The sequence below is a fragment of the Chrysemys picta genome, chromosome 1 (assembly GCF_011386835.1).
Source record: "Chrysemys picta bellii isolate R12L10 chromosome 1, ASM1138683v2, whole genome shotgun sequence".
Classification (NCBI taxonomy): domain Eukaryota; kingdom Metazoa; phylum Chordata; order Testudines; family Emydidae; genus Chrysemys; species Chrysemys picta.
Window position 1 is genome coordinate 315,498,400 of NC_088791.1, and position 17,785 is coordinate 315,516,184.

General features: G+C 44.7%; 1 protein-coding gene across 2 annotated transcripts in view; it reads right to left on the bottom strand.

Moving 5' to 3' along the window:
- Positions 1–16,334, bottom strand: part of MPHOSPH8 (M-phase phosphoprotein 8) — a 49,206-nt gene extending 32,872 nt beyond the window's left edge. The window contains exons 1-4 of one of the 2 annotated variants that reach the window (XM_005308889.5): positions 16,054–16,334; positions 6,727–6,882; positions 2,511–3,362; positions 171–276 (exon numbers count right to left, since the gene is read on the bottom strand). In XM_005308889.5, the coding sequence (XP_005308946.2) occupies positions 171–276; positions 2,511–3,362; positions 6,727–6,882; positions 16,054–16,242 (1,303 nt within the window). In that variant the 5' untranslated portion in view covers positions 16,243–16,334. Of the gene's footprint in view, positions 1–170; positions 277–2,510; positions 3,363–6,726; positions 6,883–15,013; positions 15,133–16,053 lie in introns of those variants that run through there. The other variant, XM_065581445.1, reaches the window with a different exon arrangement.
- Positions 16,335–17,785: the final 1,451 nt, after the last annotated feature.

Here is a 17,785-nt window from a genome sequence, read left to right on the forward strand (position 1 = left end):
TCAGTGCCAGCAGCCTTGCCTCTCCTCCTGAGGCTGGGGGGGCCGTACTCAAAGAAATACCTTCTTGCGGGCTCCAGGATCGACTGGTCGATTGCAATCGACCGGTTGGTGACCACTGATCTAAAAGCTCTTTGTTCTCTAACTGTGCAAAAGCCTGGATTATAACTTACTTTTTAATCCCTTCTGTTCTTTTCTGCCTTTTTCTTCCTTTTCAGAGTCATATCGTTTCTGAGGTTTTTCTTTTATTTCATTTTTCTTTACTTCCTTTTCCTGGTACTGAAGGCAAAAGATAAAATTAAAGTGCTATGCTATATTAAAGTGAAATGACCAGTTTTCAAATGCCAAGAACCAAAGTTCAGAGTTCTCTGCCAGACCCATCAGTAACATTAGTAATTAAATTAGTGTGGAGAGCAGGGTGATAATAAAATGGAGAGAGTGAATAGCACAGGTGACCTATAGTGGGAAACAAAGCCTTTCACACTTGATTTGCTGATTTAAAATCCAGACAAGGTTGCTAGTGAATAAAAGTCATCTAATCTGTACACAAATTTACATAAAAGGTGTTTAGTGCCCTTAGTCCAGATCCTATTGAAAAGATGTTGACATGATAAAATTACCACCAAAATTAGCACTATTCAATCAATGCTTTAAGCAGCAGAGTTTGGACATACACAAGGACAGAATAAGGACATACTAGCATGACAGTGAATTATACTATGATGACTTTATAATGGAAGAGACTAGAAACTAGTAGCATCCACATTTCTTGTTCTTTCAATACCCCAAGTATGCTAGGTGCTTTTCTAGCACAAATAATACACAAAGTCTCTGTTTCAAAGAGCTTACAGTTACCCTTCTTGTGATATGTCTAAAATTAGGACAAACTGTAGGGAGCAGAAAGTGTGATGGAAGCCATGGGTAACAAAAAGATCTTGCTATTACTCAATGAAAACATTCACATCTTGCTATGTGCACAAACTGCAAGCAGGAATACAGTGGTCTCAGGCAGCTAAACAACATTACATTGTTCAATAGCATTTTTTTATAGAAGGCCATTTTAGTTTTTCCCCAATACTGTACACTTATTCTTTACCTTTTCTACCCCAGATCCTCCTTAAAATATAATCTTGTGCTCAGTTAGGAACATAATAGTACCTCAAATCAAAGAAACAAACTGCTTCAGAAATGTTTTGAGATTAATCTGAAGAGTATGTGTCTTAAATGTTTAATTTCAGATTTTTATTCTATATTGTCTACATTCTATCTAAAAATAACCAAAAGAAACTCTAGCAAGACAAGCCTCCTGCACAGCTATTTGGGAGACTCAGGTTTATAAGTGATTTCAGGATTCCAATTCCTAGTTAGATACCAAAATACACAAATTACAGTAATGGTATACTTAAAAACATAGAGATGGCATGTTAGCCATACCATATAAGAACACTTCACAGTGTGATAATGACTGGACACTCACTAGGTGGCTGAATGCCTTACTATAAAATAAGGGGAAGAAAGCCAAACTAAAGGTGATCAGAGATGCAAGGTAACGGACAAGTGGCTAAAATAGATAGTACAAGGGTTGTTTAGAATGAAATCTAACCACTTCTCAAACAACTGAAAAAAGGAAGCTGGAGAGATTCATAGGTGCTAACTCTATGGGTGCTCTGGGGCTGGAATACCCTCGGAAAATAAACAGTGGGTGCTAAGCACCCACTGGTAGCACTGCAGGTTGCGCCTCCTCCCCCCCCCGCACTTCCTGCCCACCAGCGGCCCTGTCAATCAGCTCCTCCCACTCCCTCCCACCACAGAACAGCTGTAGGGACAGGAAGAGGAGGGGAGAGGGTAGGAAGAGGTGGAGTGGGGACAGCGCCTGAGGCAGAGCAGGGTTCAAGCACGCCCCAGCAACTCATTAAGTTAGGGTCTATCATAATATAATATATGGAGATATACCTATCTCATAGAACTGGAAGGGACCCTGAAGGGTTATCGAGTCCAGCCCCCTGCCTTCACTAGCAGGACCAAGTACTGATTTTGCCCCAGATCCCTAAGTGGCGCTCTCAAGAATTGAATTCACAATTTAGCAGGCCAATGCTCAAACCACTGAGCTATCCCTCCCCCCATGGAGAGATTTATACTCTATTGAAGACTAAACAGAAGAAAAAAAACCAAGCTAACTTAATATACACTTACTTTTTGAACAGTTTTAGGATTACCTTTGATAAATTGCCTCTTTCCTTTGACATGTCCTCCAGATTCAGATCACACTTAGAGACACGCTTCTTTCCTAACATGCTCCCTTCTTATGTTCAGTATACAAGGAAAAATTTTCAGAGTCTCCCCTATAGAGTGTGCAGTGGGCTTCTCTTTCATTTTATCCTCATTAACTCTCCCAATTATCTCTTTGTCTTTGCGATCAGAAACAGTAGGCTTTTGAGGTGTCTGAAGTAGGTCCCTGGCATAATATTTGTCTGATTTAAACTTTGTTTTTCAAATTTCATAACACTGCTTACCTCCCCAACTGAATCAGTCGACTTGCGTCCTTTTTCATCAGTGCACAATTTCAAACTTTTTTGCACTAGAGCAGGTGTAGGTGAAACTTTGTCTAACTCTGCAGAAGCTTTTGCCTTTTCTTGAGCTTTTTGTTTTTTGTGCATATTTTTCTTCTCCAAATAGGTGTCCTTTGTTTCCACTTTTCTACTTTCCTCTTTGTAATCTTCAGCCCTTTTAAGTTTCTTCTTTTTTCTTTTAACCTTAAGCTCAATGCTGTCCTCTTCAGTACTTGCTGACCCATCTGGCTGCCTATCAGCAATGGAATCCTTCATAAGAATTTCCTGTTCAGATTTCTCTTTTCCACTTTTTATCTTTTGTTTCTCCTCTCTACCCTCAGAACACAAGTCTGAATTTTCATTGTCAGCTACTTGAGAAAACGAATCATCTAGGGTGCTTGACTCGGAGTCAAACTGAAGGTCACCATGTTTTTCCTTTCGCAATTTTTTATTTTCTTTAGAATCCTCTTTACATTTGGTCTTTAAATCTTTACTTTCTCCCTTCTTTTTCTTGATTTCTTTAGAATCTTCTTTCTTCTGCTTCTTAGGATCTTTTGAATCTTCCTTGGTTTCTGAAGTTCTTTTCTTTGGTTTTGAATCTAAAATCAAACTATCTGAGGAGTTTTCACGTTCCAGTCTGGGTTTCTCTTTGAATTTTGCAGATTTTGATTTTTTCTTTTTCAGATCATCTGGGCTTCTATCCTCGCCATCTTTTGATTTTTTCTTCTTCTTCTTTGGTGACGTGTCTTCTTTTGCTTCACTTTGCAAGTCACTGTCAGATTCTGCCTCAAATAAGTCGTCATTTAAAGACAGCTTCTATAAAATGAAGAAAAACAGAAAACATTTCTTTCCTCCTTTCCCAATTAAACTTTATTATTTATGTACTTCAGTGCACAACAGTGTTATACATGCTTAAATCCATAGTGCCCAAACCCAGGGTACTGCAAGATTTCAAATTTTTAAATACATCTGCAATTTGTAGTGGTTATTCCCATTTTAGCTGACCATTACTAAATCCTCTTTGAAACGGGACTAGATCAAAGTGCATTAACAAATGCCAGCAGGGTCCACAGGGACAGATAGTCCATGGCGGAATAGTGCAGGGGAAATTCACCCCCCTGCTTCCTGTGAACGAATTATTTGTATAGACAAGCCCTTACTCAAGTTACTACCCCTAGAAGTGGCATCAACAGGCACATGGAGGAAAAATAAAATAAAAACAGGCAGGATGTATCTGGGTAGCTATGTTGAGCAGCAAAATAGAGCAGAAACTTGATTCTGGATTCTTTCTTGCTTCAAGAGTCGGTCCTGGTCTACACTTAAAGTTTAGACTGACCTAGCTGCCCGTGTAGAAATGACTAGCTTCTTCCATCAGTTTAGCTACCGATTCTTGGGGAGGTGGATTTCCTCCTCCGAGGAAAACACCCTGTCAATGTAGAAAGTGTCTACATTACGACGCTCCAGTGGCATAGCTGCAGCTGTGCCGCTGTAGCACCCATAATGTAGACATGTCTAATTAACTTGATATTGCAAAGGTGATCTACTGATTCTCCAGAAGTAAGGCACAAGATTCCAAAGAAACCTGTTGTAGGTTATTTTAAAGCACATGGGTATGTCCACACTGACATAAAACAGACAGGGCTGGCCTGAGTCAGCTGACTTTGGCTTGCAGGGCTCAGGCCCCAAGGCTATAAAATTGCAGCATAGAAATCTGGGCGTGGGCTGGAGCCCAGCAAGGGGGAGAGGATTCCAGAGCTGAGCTCCAGCCTGAGCATCTACATTGCAATTTTATAGCCTTGCAACCTGAGCCCGATGAGTCCAAGTCAGCCAAAATGGGCCAGCTGCAGGGTGTTATTGCAATATAGACATACCCTATAAGAGTCTCTTCAAAACGCAAAAAGAAAAACAGGAGTACTTGTGGCACCTTAGAGACTAACAAATTTATTAGAGCATAAACTTTCATGGACTACAGCCCACTTCTTCGGATGCATATAGCTAAGGTGCCACAAGTACTCCTGTTCTTTTTGCGGATACAGACTAACACGGCTGCTACTCTGAAACTCCTCAAAACTCATGTGCCCATCATCCATTGCACTTACTATAAATTAAACAGGAACAAAGAAAAAAATCCCAGAGATTACTGGGGAAAGAACAATCAAACAAGGCAGGGAGGGAAAGTACGGCTTCAAAGAATGAGTGAGCAAAGAGTTCTCACTGGAAGAGGATAGGGTTTGGGTGTGGGGACAGTAAATACTGAATGTTGATTAGACTGGCCCTTTACCATTTAACTAAATTGGGCTTAAAATTAAACTTTGAGATGAATCTGGGTGTGGTACATTCATTCCCTGTCTGATGCAGAAAACTGTCTAAGACAAATGATAGCAAGGCTGAGGTTTAACAAAAAAACAAACAAACAAAAAATGATAGCGCAAAACAGAGCAGTGCTTTAAACTAAAAAGACTATCCATAATGGTCTCCATTCCTGCTGCCCTCCCTGCAAAAGCTTAGTCTACAAGAGACAGAAGAAAATGGTGGTAAGACTGATATCAGATTCTGCATTCTGTGCCTACAATTATTCCACTAGTATAGACACAACTGTTACTATTAATGAGAAACACAGTTCCTATCTGTAATTCTAGCTTTCAGAAGATAACTGCTTTATCAATCTATGTAAATATTTAGAAATCTAGTTAACCTTGTTTCACAATATGGACTGAGAAGTAAGCATTCCAATATACAAAATGACTCTCTTGTCCAGGGGTTGGCAACCTATGGCACGCGTGCCAAAGGCAGCACACAAGCTGATTTACTGTGGCACGCTGCTGCCAGTCTGGGGTCCCCGCTGTCGGCCTGGATGGACGGAACCCGGGCCGGCAGCAAGCTGAGCGGGGCTGGCAGCTGGGACCCCGCTCAGCCCACTGCCAGTCTGGGGTTCCATCTACCAGCCCCTGTAAATGTAAAATGTATTACAGGCACGCAAAACCTTAAATTACCGCGAATAAATGAAGACTTGGCACACCACTTCTGAAAGGTTGCCGACCCCTGCTCTAGTCTTACAGTGTAAGGATATCAAAACCAGCAGGAAAGCATGCAAACCTACAGTAGGCTTTAAAAGAAGATTACATGTTCAGATGCAAAATATACCCATCAAAACTTAAGTGTTAAGGAATGTTTTCAAACTATTCTAATAGGAGAGTCCATTTTATATTGAAATGTAGAAAATTTTTTATTTTTATGACTATTCTAGGAGAAAAGATAACTATACTAGCAGGTCATACACTTCATTTCTTGTATAGGCTGAGTTTATTGCACAAACCAGAGGTTCCTTCCATCCTCCCCTACAAGCTCTCTGTGTTGCCATCTCCCATTCCCCTTCTTTTTCAGGGATTCACTGTAATGCCCCACAACCTCCCTGCTGCCATGGGTTTTGCATGCCCCAGTTTCTCTCCCCCCGCCCATGGCAAGAGCTATATGCCCCCCTCTTTGGGGGTCCCCCATGCTCCACCACCTATGACAGGAGCTCTGTGTGCACCCTTATTTCACCTCATTCTCTCCAGTCCCTTTCCCCCAAGCCAGACACTCCCAATTTATCTGGGTGATTAGTCATTCAGGGCATCAAAATATTAAACTGTATTAAGAAGCCAAACAGGAGTATTTTTATGCCACAAGGCATTAACTGATGTCATCAATTAGCTGTTTGAACTATATACGATTGCAGAGGTGCTTGAAACAATGATTGTAGTAATCTGATGGTAGGGTTTCCATTTCTCGCCTTTTGGTTTTCCAGTTTCCCCAAAAATCAATAAGGTTCTGGCCACTGATGCCTTGCACATTCCCAATAACTTTGGAATTGATCGGATGCTAGGTTCACAAGTTATCACATTACATACAGAGAAATGCCACCAAATTAAATGTAAGGACCTCACAAGCTTGGCCAAAAAGGGCACTTATGGCATTTTTTCCCTAATTTAAGAGATTTTTGTAATCTTACCCAAGCTTTAATTAATAGTAACTCCCAAGCAAGCAAGCAATGGTCATTACAATAAAGGCCTCTACTACAAAGAAATTTTGATCATATTTTAGAGTCTGCACACAACTCCATGGAACATTTAATACCAGAAAATAAGGCCTAAAAAGGGAAAGCCGTCTTTATTGGAAGGTGAGGGGAAAGCAGACATACCTGTATGTCCTTCTTAACGAGTTTAGGCTTATTATCCACAATTTTTTTTCTGAATTCAAGCAGCACTTCTTTACAGTCTTCCAGATGAACCTCTGGTTCCCAGGTATCATCATCCGAGGTATATCCCTTCCACCGCACTTTGTACAGAATTTTACCCTGTGAGAGCAAAAAGTACTTATAAAACAAGAGTTTATTAAGGGGGTGGGGGGTTTCTACAGTATCGACTTGCTCTTGTGAATCTCAATGTATAATGGTTTAGTCTAATCTGACTTTATAGGATGAAAATGTTAATTCCTAAAAAGTGAGATGAGCCGTGTTTTGCTATAATCATTCATCCAAACATGTTCTCATAGTTTGAAGTATTACACAAAAGAGGTTTTAAGTACAGTGAGTATAAAACTTATTTCTTACAGTAGTTCACTAAACTTCTGTTAACCATTTGGTTTTGCCTGAAGTTCTTTGCTGCTTCTCCAAACAAATTTAGTAATTTCATATTACAATGTGAACAAATCATTTTCCTAGATCAGGATATACTGTGATGGGACACACACATCAACTACTCAACTTCACAAGAATCAAGTCTGCTACAAGAACTCAGTTTTTTCCTTTCCTGGCTTCACACTGCAGCATACATGTGCCCAGAAGCACTTGAATTGAAGAGCAGGGTGGAGTTAAAAAAAAAAAATAGGGCTGTCAATTAATTGTAGTTAATGCACACGATTAACTAAAAAAATTAATCATGATTTAAAAAATAATCACGATTAATCGCACTTAATAGAATACCAACTGAAATTTATGAAATATTTGTGGATGTTTTTCTACATTTTCAATATTGATTCCAATTACAACACAGAATACAAAGTGCACAGTGCTCACTTTATATTATTTTGTATTACAAACATATGCACTGTAAAAATGACAAAAGAAATAGCGTTTTTCAATTCACCTCATACAAATACTGAAGCGCAATCTCTTTATTGTGAAAGTGTAACCTACAAATGCAGATTTTTTTTTGTTACATAACTGCACTCAAAAACACAACAGTGTAAAACTTAAGAGCTTACAAGTCCACTCAGTCCTACTTCTTATTCTGCCAATCACTACGTTTCTTTACATTGACGGGAGATACTGCTGCGTGCTTATTTACAATGTCACTTGAAAGTAAGAACAGGTGTTCGCATGGCACTTTTGTAGCCGGCGTTGCAAGGTATTTACATGCCAGATATGTGCTGGGTCATCCTCCGAGACTGCTGTAACATGAAATATATTCAGAATGCAGGTAAAATAGAGCAGGAGACGTACAATTCTCCCCCCCCAAGGAGTACAGTCACATATTTAATTGACGCATTATTTTTTTAATGAGCATCACCAGCATGGAAGTGTGTACTCTGGAATGGTGGCCGAAGCATGAAGGGCATGCAAATGTTTAGCATATCTGGCACATAAATATCTTGCAACACCAGCTACAACAGTGCCATGTGAACGCCTGTTCTCACTTTCAGATGACATTGTAAACAAGAAGCAGGCAGCATTATCTCCTGAAAATTGTAACCAACCTTGTTTGTCTAAGTGATTGGCTGACCAAAAAGTAGGACTGAGTGGACTTGTAGGCTCTAAAGTTTCACAGTTTTATTTTTGAATGCAATTTTTGTACATAATTCTACATTTGTAAGTTCAACTTTCATGATAAAGAGATTGCACTACAGTACTTGTATGAGGTGAATTGAAAAATACAATTTTGTTTTTTTACAGTGCAAATATTTGCAATAAAAATAAAGTGAGCAGTGTACACTTTGTACTCTGTATTGTAATTGAAATTAATATTTGAAAATGTTGTAAACATCCAAAAATGTTTAAAATAAATGGTATTCTATTGTTGTTTAACAGAGCGTGATTCATTTTTTTTTAATCGCTTGACAGGCCTAAAATAAGTTTAAAAAGATTTTAAAAGTCATGATTTATTTTATTTAAATGTTAATTCTTTACTTTCTTCGCATTTTATAGTGTTATCGTGCTAAAATAGATGTTTTGCATTTTTTTCTTAGTTTCCTAATTGTTAGGAGAATCTCAGATTTTAAGAGATCTCCCCCCCCCACACACACACACTTCAATATTTATCCTTGCCGAAAAAGGAAAGTGCAGGGTCTTACCAACATACTCATTATAGTACACCTCTACCCTGATATAACGTGACCTGATATAACACGAATTCGGATATAACGCAGTAAAGCAGCGCTCCGGGGGGGCGGGGCAGCACACTCCGGTGTATCAAAGCAAGTTCGATTATAACGTGGTTTCACCTATAACGCAGTAAGATTTTTTGGCTGTGTAGTGAGTCGGTGTGGCTCGCCTCCTGCCCGGAAGAGGGAGCCCACGTGCAGGCACCAGAGTGGGTGGGACCACCACCGCCTGTCCCCGCCCCCCGGAAGTCAAGGGGCGGGACAGGAAGTATAAAGGCCAGCCGCCAGAGCTCAGTCGGTGGTCAGCCACCACAGGGAGTAGACGTGTGGCTGGGAGCTCCCGGCCAGGAGGCTGCCGAAGACCGAGACCTGGACCCTAGCTGGCCCGAGTTACCCAGGGCACGCTACGAGGAGGAGCCACCGGAGCCCGTCCGATCCCGTCACTGGGAGAATCCCTGGGAACCCCACCCCACCAACCCTGAGGGTGAGACTGCACCCGAACCCCTCCGCCCCTGCTGCTACCCAGAGGAGCCGCCTGAGGACCGTTGGCCTGACTTCCCGGCCGAGCTACCGGACCTGCCACCGAGCCCTGGCAGAGAGGAGCCTATGCAGATGGACTGGCCCGAGCCCGGCGCGACGAACGAGGTAGGCTTTGAGGGGGATCGTGGAAGTAGCCCGGGGGTAGCCGACCCCGGTCCGGCTGCAACCGAGTGTGAGCCTATGTCAGTGTGTTGCGGTCTGGATACCCCACTGACCAGCAGCGGCAGTAACCGCTGCTAGGGCCCCGAGCTGGAACGCAGTGGAGTGGGTGGGCCTGCGTTCCCCCCCTGCCACCCCCCGCTCACGGGTGGCAGGCTTCCCCCTCACCCAACACTCAGCTACAGAAAGCCTAGGCGTGCCTTGCCTGGGCTCTGAACTATTTGCTCGCTCAGCCCCTGCAAACAAGGGCCTGAGCCTAACTGTGTTTGCCCCGCCCTGATCCAGGGCCTGGGCTCTGAACTGTCTGCTCGCTCAGCCCCTACAAACAAGGGCCTGAGCTAAACTGTGTTTGCCCCGCCCTGATCCAGGGCCTGGGCTCTGAACTGTCTGCTCGCTCAGCCCCTGCAAACAAGGGCCTGAGCTAACTGTGTTTGCCCCGCCCTGATCCAGGGCCTGGGCTCTGAACTGTCTGCTCGCTCAGCCCCTGCAAACAAGGGCCTGAGCTAACTGTGTTTGCCCCGCCCTGATCCAGGGCCTGGGCTCTGAACTGTCTGCTCGCTCAGCCCCCTGCAGTCAAGGGCCTGAGCTTTAACCGTGGTTGCTCCGACTCGGCACCAAAGAGCCGGAGTTTCGGGACTAACTGACTGCTTGTTCCCAAAGTAGTGAGTCGGTGTGGCTCCCCTCCTGCCCGGAAGGGTCGAGCCCCGGCTAGGACCTATTACAGGCTCCCAAGGACAGCGTTTTATCAGGGTAGAGGTGTAACACCATAAATTCAAACACAAAATAGATAAGCAAATAATTGTGCTATATTTGCAATCAGCACCACCTTCTAATATATTGAACTTTCAAAAGTGAAAAAGCTGCAATGCTTAAACCAAAAACTATACTCCAACAGGGTTTTGCACTCAAGTCATATCCCGTCTTGATTTAAAGATGTCAAACTGCCTAAGAAGAACAGGAGTACTTGTGGCACCTTAGAGACTAACAAATTTATTAGAGCATAAGCTTTCGTGGGCTACTGCCCACTTCCTCGGATGCATATAGAGTGGAACATATATTGAGGAGATATATATACATACACACATACAGAGAGCATGAACAGGTGGGAGTTGTCTTACCAACTCTGAGAGGCCAATTAAGTAAGAGAAAAAAAATGTTTTTGAAGTGATAATCAAGCTAGCCCAGTACAGACAGTTTGATAAGAAGTGTGAGAATACAAGGGGAGATAGATTCAATGTTTGTAATGGCTCAGCCATTCCCAGTCCTTATTCAATCCTGAGTTGATTGTATCTAGTTTGCATATCAATTCCAGCTCAGCAGTCTCTCGGAGTCTGTTTTTGAAGTTTTTCTGTTGTAAGATAGCCACCCGCAGGTCTGTCATTGAATAGCCAGACAGGTTAAAGTGTTCTCCCACTGGTTTTTGAGTATTATGATTCCTGATGTCAGATTTGTGTCCATTAATTCTTTTGCGCAGAGACTGTCCGGTCTGGCCAATGTACATGGCAGAGGGGCATTGCTGGCACATGATGGCATATATCACATTGGTAAATGTGCAGGTGAACGAGCCCCTGATGGTATGGCTTACTTAATTGGCCTCTCAGAGTTGGTAAGACAACTCCCACCTGTTCATGCTCTCTGTTTGTGTGTGTGTGTGTGTGTGTGTGTGTGTGTGTGTGTGTGTGTGTGTATATATATATATATATATATATATATATATATATATATATATATCCTCAATATATGTTCCACTCTATATGCATCCGAAGAAGTGGGCAGTAGCCCACGAAAGCTTATGCTCTAATACATTTGTTAGTCTTTAAGGTGCCACAAGTACTCCTGTTCTTTTTGCGGATACAGACTAACATGGGTGCTACTCTGAAACTGCCTAAGCACATCCCTAAGTCACCTCAATCTCCTCCTGGAGGAAAAAGATTGGCCATCTTATGTCTCTCACTATAAGACTGTTTTCCAGACCACATATTCTTTTAGTATTTCTCCAAACCTTTTCCAATTTGTTAACATCCTTTTTGGAGTGCGGATACTAGAAATGGACATAGTATTCCAGTAATGATCTCACTAATATACTGAGGTAATATCTCCCTACTCCTATTCAAAATTCCCGATTGAACATCCAAGATCATACTAGCCATCAAGTACACCACATCACTGGGAACTCATGTTCAATGGGTTATCAACACCATGTCCCAACTTCTCTTCAGTGTCACTGCATTCCAGGATAAAGGATGGGGGACTGTAAGTGTAACCTATATTCTTTGTTCTTGGATGTATGACTTTTCATTTGGTTGTATTAAAAGCATACGTTGGTCAAATGAGCCCACCTTACCAAGAGACCTGTCTCCACTTATATTTACCATTCCACCAATTTATATTCTCTGCAAATTCTACCAGCAGAGATTTTGTTATTTCTTTCAGATCACTGAAAGAAATATTGAATAGCATTGGGCTAAGAACAGATTCCTGGAGCATCCTGCTAGAAATACCCCCACTAGATGACTCCTCATTTAGTTATTTTGAAATCTTTTAACCAAGTTTTAACCTATTTTTATATGTGCTACATTGATTTTGTAGCGTGCAAACTTTTTTAAAAATCAGAATATCATGCAGAATAAGTCAGATGTCTAACAGAATATGCTTTAACTTCTGTAAATGTGGTTACCATTATCAACCAATCTCACCAAAAAATAATATCAAATCTGTCTGACAAGACCATTTTCCATAAAACCATACTGATTGGTATTAATTATGTTACCATATTTTAATTCTTTATTAAGTACGTTCCATGTCAGAATATCCATGACATGAGACAATTTCACTAACCGAAAAGGCTCTGGATTAAAGCACTTTAGATGCAAGAGGATTTTGTTTCTTTTGAGGGAAAGTGAACAGTGGTTCTCAAAAATTACATTGTTTTCCAACTATTTTGGAGAGAGGTTTCAAAAGAAATTTTGCTCCTCTTGACTATTCTAAATACATTTGTCATCAGCAAGCTCTGCATCTCACTGTTCACCCCCTTTTGCAGATCCTTAATATATTAAACACAAGACCTAGTACACAACCTTGTAACATCCCACTTAATCTTTTACACTGTTGAACACTTACCATTTATTCCCATTTGTTTTCTATACAAATCAGTGTCTAAGACTATGTCTACACTACAAATTACATCACTCAGGGGGTGATTACATCATTTTAAAGTAAAACATTTTCTGTTCAGATTTAGGAATGTTGTAAGCTTCAAATGTTCAATTTTTTTTTTTTTTTGGTAAAGTCAGATTATTTTGAGAGAAATATTTTCCTTTCCAAGTTAAAAAGGACACTATCAAGGTATTTCAAAGAAAAAACCTTCCCCCACTATTTCTTTAAAGCCCCTCACAAACTTAAAACATATTGAACAATGCAATACTTTGAAAGAACATTTTGTTTTGGTGCAAGTTAACACTTACTTCAGAAGGAGATACGTCTTACACTGAGGTATATGTTAGTAAAAAGTTAGCTGTTTTAAGTAGAAAAATTCAAGAAATTAGGGCTAACTCCATAAGCCAGAACTCTTCTGTGTTAAGCTGAGGTGTTACAGATCTGGCAGATAGTGAACATCAACAAGCTGCACATAAATGTAGTAAGTCTTGAAGCTTTTGCACTTCAGTTTTAATCTGAAGGACTATTTTATTTTCCCTCTACATTTTGGCTATTTCTCCACAATCAGAGTGCCTATAAATTTTTTTTTTATATGTGATGCAGAATTAGACCTATATAAAAGCCACACAGAATAATACTCAACAACACTTCAGAGTTTCCATCATGTTCTATATAAATTTCAAAAGCAGGGCTCTTTGCTTAAGTCACATTTGTATCTTGTAGATACAAACCTTAATGCTTGGTCTATACTAGGAAATTAAGTCAGTATAACTGCATTTCTCCAGGGTGTAAAAAATCCACTTCCCTGAGTGAAGCAAATAAACTGACCTAACCACTTGTGTAAACAGAGCTAGGTTGACAGGAGAACCCCTCCTGTCAGCATAGGCAGCACCTTCACTGAAGCACAACAGCAGCACAGTTGCAGCAGCTTATGTGTAGACAAGCCCTAAGGGCAGGTCTTCACTACGGGGGGTGGTCGATTTAAGATACGCAAATTCAGCCACGCGAATAGCGTAGCTGAATTCGACGTATCGGAGCTGACTTACCCCGCTGTGAGGACGGCGGCAAAATCGACCTCCTCGGCTCCCCGTCGACGGCGCTTACTCCCACCTCCGTTGGTGGAGTAAGAGCGTCGATTCGGGGATTGATTGTCGCGTCCCAACGAGACGCGATAATTCGATCCCCGAGAGATCGATTTCTACCCACCGATTCAGGCGGGTAGTGTAGACCTAGCCTAAGAGTAGCTCAGCATTTCAAAGAAAGGCTAACAAGTTGTGAAAGACATTCCTGCGGTCTCTAATATTGTATTCCTGGCCTGAGAGATTCTGTATCCCTAATGGATCCATGAAAACTACCTAGAAACCACTACAAGGAAAGTAATTTCATACAACAGCAGTGAGAACTTAGAATACTTTTGATGATTACATGATTTAAGTTATATTCAGAAACAACTGGAAGTTCAAGATGGATTAAACAATGTGTTCATTGAGACAATACATTTACTAAAGGACCACGTTTGTCAGAATCTTATCCCAGTGAGCCACTGATCCAGGAAATGGGTATTTTCACAATGTATTTTACCACTGCAACTACCGGGGAAAAATTGTCAACGTGATTTTTTTTTAATAATTTTTTCATCCAAAGCTACAAAAAGCCGTATTTTATATTAGAGGTTATATAATAAAAGCATTAAGATACAACACTGTTCTCATGGGCTTATAGCCCAACAAAAACAAAAAAATCATCCCAGACAAACCTGACTCACAAGAATCCATATAACCTCAAATATCAGCACCTGTGTCTTTGATGGTTTTATGATTGGGACTCAAAAATGAAAGTATTTTAGGAACAATTTTCTGTCCGTGTCACTTTAAAAATGATTCTCCTTTGTGCCTTTATTCCATGTTACACAGAAGAGTTTCACCACTTCATGTAGCCATAAAGAAAGGGTTTGACTCTCCCAGCTTGAGATCCCAGGCTAACTGATCAACTGGGTAGAGACAGTTATGCTAAATGAAGTACTTAAAGCAAAGTATTTTAAATTAGCTTCAAGCAGCTTGAGTTATAAGTGGCCCATAAAAGTGGAAACAAAAAGAACAGAAACCCAAATTCAAGCCTATGCAAGATGCTGCCCTGCTACCTTTGGTTATAACATTTGAAAATGAAAGCATGTGTGTTGTGAGGGGAAGAGATGGGGAGCCAGCCCACATGAAGGCATCAGCTGTTTGGCTGCTTCCCTCACAGCCCCTCACCATTAGTCTAGCCAGGGATCTAAGACTCAGGTGCAGAACAGAGGAATGCCTGGCCAAGGGAGAGGTGAGACAAGAGTGACACAGCGGCAGGAACTGTGGGAGAAGGGAGGAAGTCAGGTGCCTTCTGGGGAAAAGAAAAGAGAAGGGAATGAATGGAAGAGGTAACAGGCAGGGCCGGCTCCATAACAGCAGCTAGCTCCAGCTACAGGTGGAAAGCTAGGGAGTCTTGGTCTCCCTTCATCCACTCACTACCCCACCCAGCCAGTTCTCCTCTCATACACTGCCTACCCCCATCTCTGCCAGGCCAGCTCTCTCCTCTTGCAGCCCGCAGGGCCAGGTTTCCCCGTCTTTCAATCACCCACCACACACACTCCCGGGCCGGGGCTCCCCTCCTTCACCCCCCCCATCCCCGAGCCAGGGCTCCCCTCATTCACACACACACACACCCCGTCCCCGGGCCGGGCCTCCCCTCATTCACTCACACACACACACACACACACACCCACCCACCCTCCCTCCCCGGGCCCCCCTCATTCACACACATCCCCTTCTCCCCAGGCCGCAGCGCCCCTCATTCGCACCCCCCCTCCTCTCTCCCCGGGCCAGGGTGCCCCTCATTCACACACCCCCCCTCTCCCCGGGCCCCCCTCATTCACGCCCCCCCTCTCCCCAGGCCGGGCGCCCCGCTCATTCACACACACACACACACACCCTCTCCCTGGGCCAGGCACCCCCCTCATTCACACACACACCCCAAGCCGGGCGCCCCTCTCATTCACACACTCCCCTCCCCAGGCCAGGGCCCCACTCATTCACACCCACCCCCCTCTCTCCCCGGGCCGGTCGCCCCCCTCATTCACACCCACCCCCCACTCTCCCCGGGCCGGTCGCCCCCCTCATTCACACCCACCCTCCTCTCTCCCCGGGCCGGGCGCCCCCCTCATTCACACCCACCCTCCTCTCTCCCCGGGCCGGGCGCCCCCCTCATTCACACACCCCCTCCCTCTCTCCCCGGGCCGGGGCTCCCCTCGTTCACCCACCCCCTCTGTTTTCACATCCAGGATCTTCTCCACTTCGAACACATCCTCCTCCTCCTCGCTCTCGCCGCCCGCATCGCCCGCGGCCTTAACAGAACCCGCTGCTGCAGCTGCTGCCGCCTCCTTCTCCTTCTCCGCCTCCTTCTCCGCTTCAGCCGCCGCCGCCTCCTCCCCGCTCCCGGCCGCCGCCATATTGGGGTGAATTTCAAGCGACTATACCGAAAAAAGCTGCGACAGCCACAACCAGGCGGGCAGCCCCGTGACGCGGCCTCCACGGCCAATCAGCGAGCCGAAACGCAACGGAGCCCCCTCCCACGCCCCAGCGTTAATCCCAGCGGCCGCTAGGATTTAGAGTGACAGGTCCAAGTAGCCAATTGGTAGCGCCGCACGGAAGAGCCAATAAGAAGAAGAGGAGCAAAGGGGCGGGGTGGGGGAGAAGTTCCCGCAGCGTGCGCGCGGCGCGCGGCGCGCGGAGGCCGTTTGTCTGATCCCGGCGGAGCCGCAGGCCTGACCCCAGCAACGAGCCGGGGGCGGGGCTGATGTGACATTTCTGTCCCCTCCTCTAGCGGGCCCCTCCCTGCCCGCCGCTTGCCATGCCAGAGCCTCCGGTGCCCACCGCTGCCGTCTGCCTCCTGTGTCCCGGTCCGCCCCAAGCGCGGGTCCCAGGGCCAGGAAGGACCACGGTGCTGATCTGGTCTGACCGCCTGTGTAACGCAGGCCAAGGGCTTCCCGTTGGAACTGGAGCGTATCTTTAAGAAAAAAACATCTGATCTTTATTTAAAAATTGCTAGAGATGGAGAACCCCTACCCCAACAAGAAGGAGTTACTTTGGCTCACTTAGACCTAGAGCAGGGGGGTTTCATCGGCACTTATGGCCTTCCACCCTCCCGAGTTACCTGGTAGCTATGCCTAGTGACACCAACACAATGGTTAATGGTCCTCAGTGTTAAAAATGTGCAATCAGGGCCGGCTTTAGCAAGAGCGGGGCCCAATTCCTGGGGGCGGGGCTTGCTGCAAGCCCCGCCCCCAGGAATCGAGCCGGGGTTGCCGGGCTTGGGTCTGACCCGGGGCTGGGCCGGAGCCGTGGGGACTGGGCCAGGGCCAGAGCCACGCCGCGGGGACCGGGCCTGGCCTGGGCCGGAGTCGCGCCGCGGGGACCGAGCCGCGCCGCGGGGGCCGGGCCGGGCCAGAGCCGCTGGGGCCTGCATGCTCGGTGGGAACGGGCGGCGCCTCCCCGGAGCCCTTCTCGCGCCTCCACCACCCCAGCTTACCTTGTGCTGCCGGCCCGCCCCTGCTTCTTTTCAGACTTCCCGCGAATCGGGAAGCAGGGGAGGGGGCGGAGCATTCAGGGGAGGGGAGGAGGGGGAAGTGAGCTGGGGGCGGGGTGGAGAGCTGCAGCGCGGGGCCCTCTTGGCGCGGGGCCCAATTCAGCTGAATCGGCCTAAAGCCGGCCCTGTGTGCAATGCTTCATCATCATCAGGGCAAATACCAGAGCACAAACCAGATTGATCTCTGGCTAGGTTCTAATTGGCCACAACCTGCAGGATACTGGAATGGCCCTTCCTCAAGGTTTCATTGGTCACTTGTCTCAGCAGCAGAGAAGCTCTTGGCCATTTCAGCTATGAGGAGGATTGACTAAATTGTTGCAGGCGGTCAGCTTCAGACCAGTATAAACACCTTCAGGATGTAAACATACTAGCTAAGGGGGGTGTGGTGTACTGATCTCAGAGGGCCT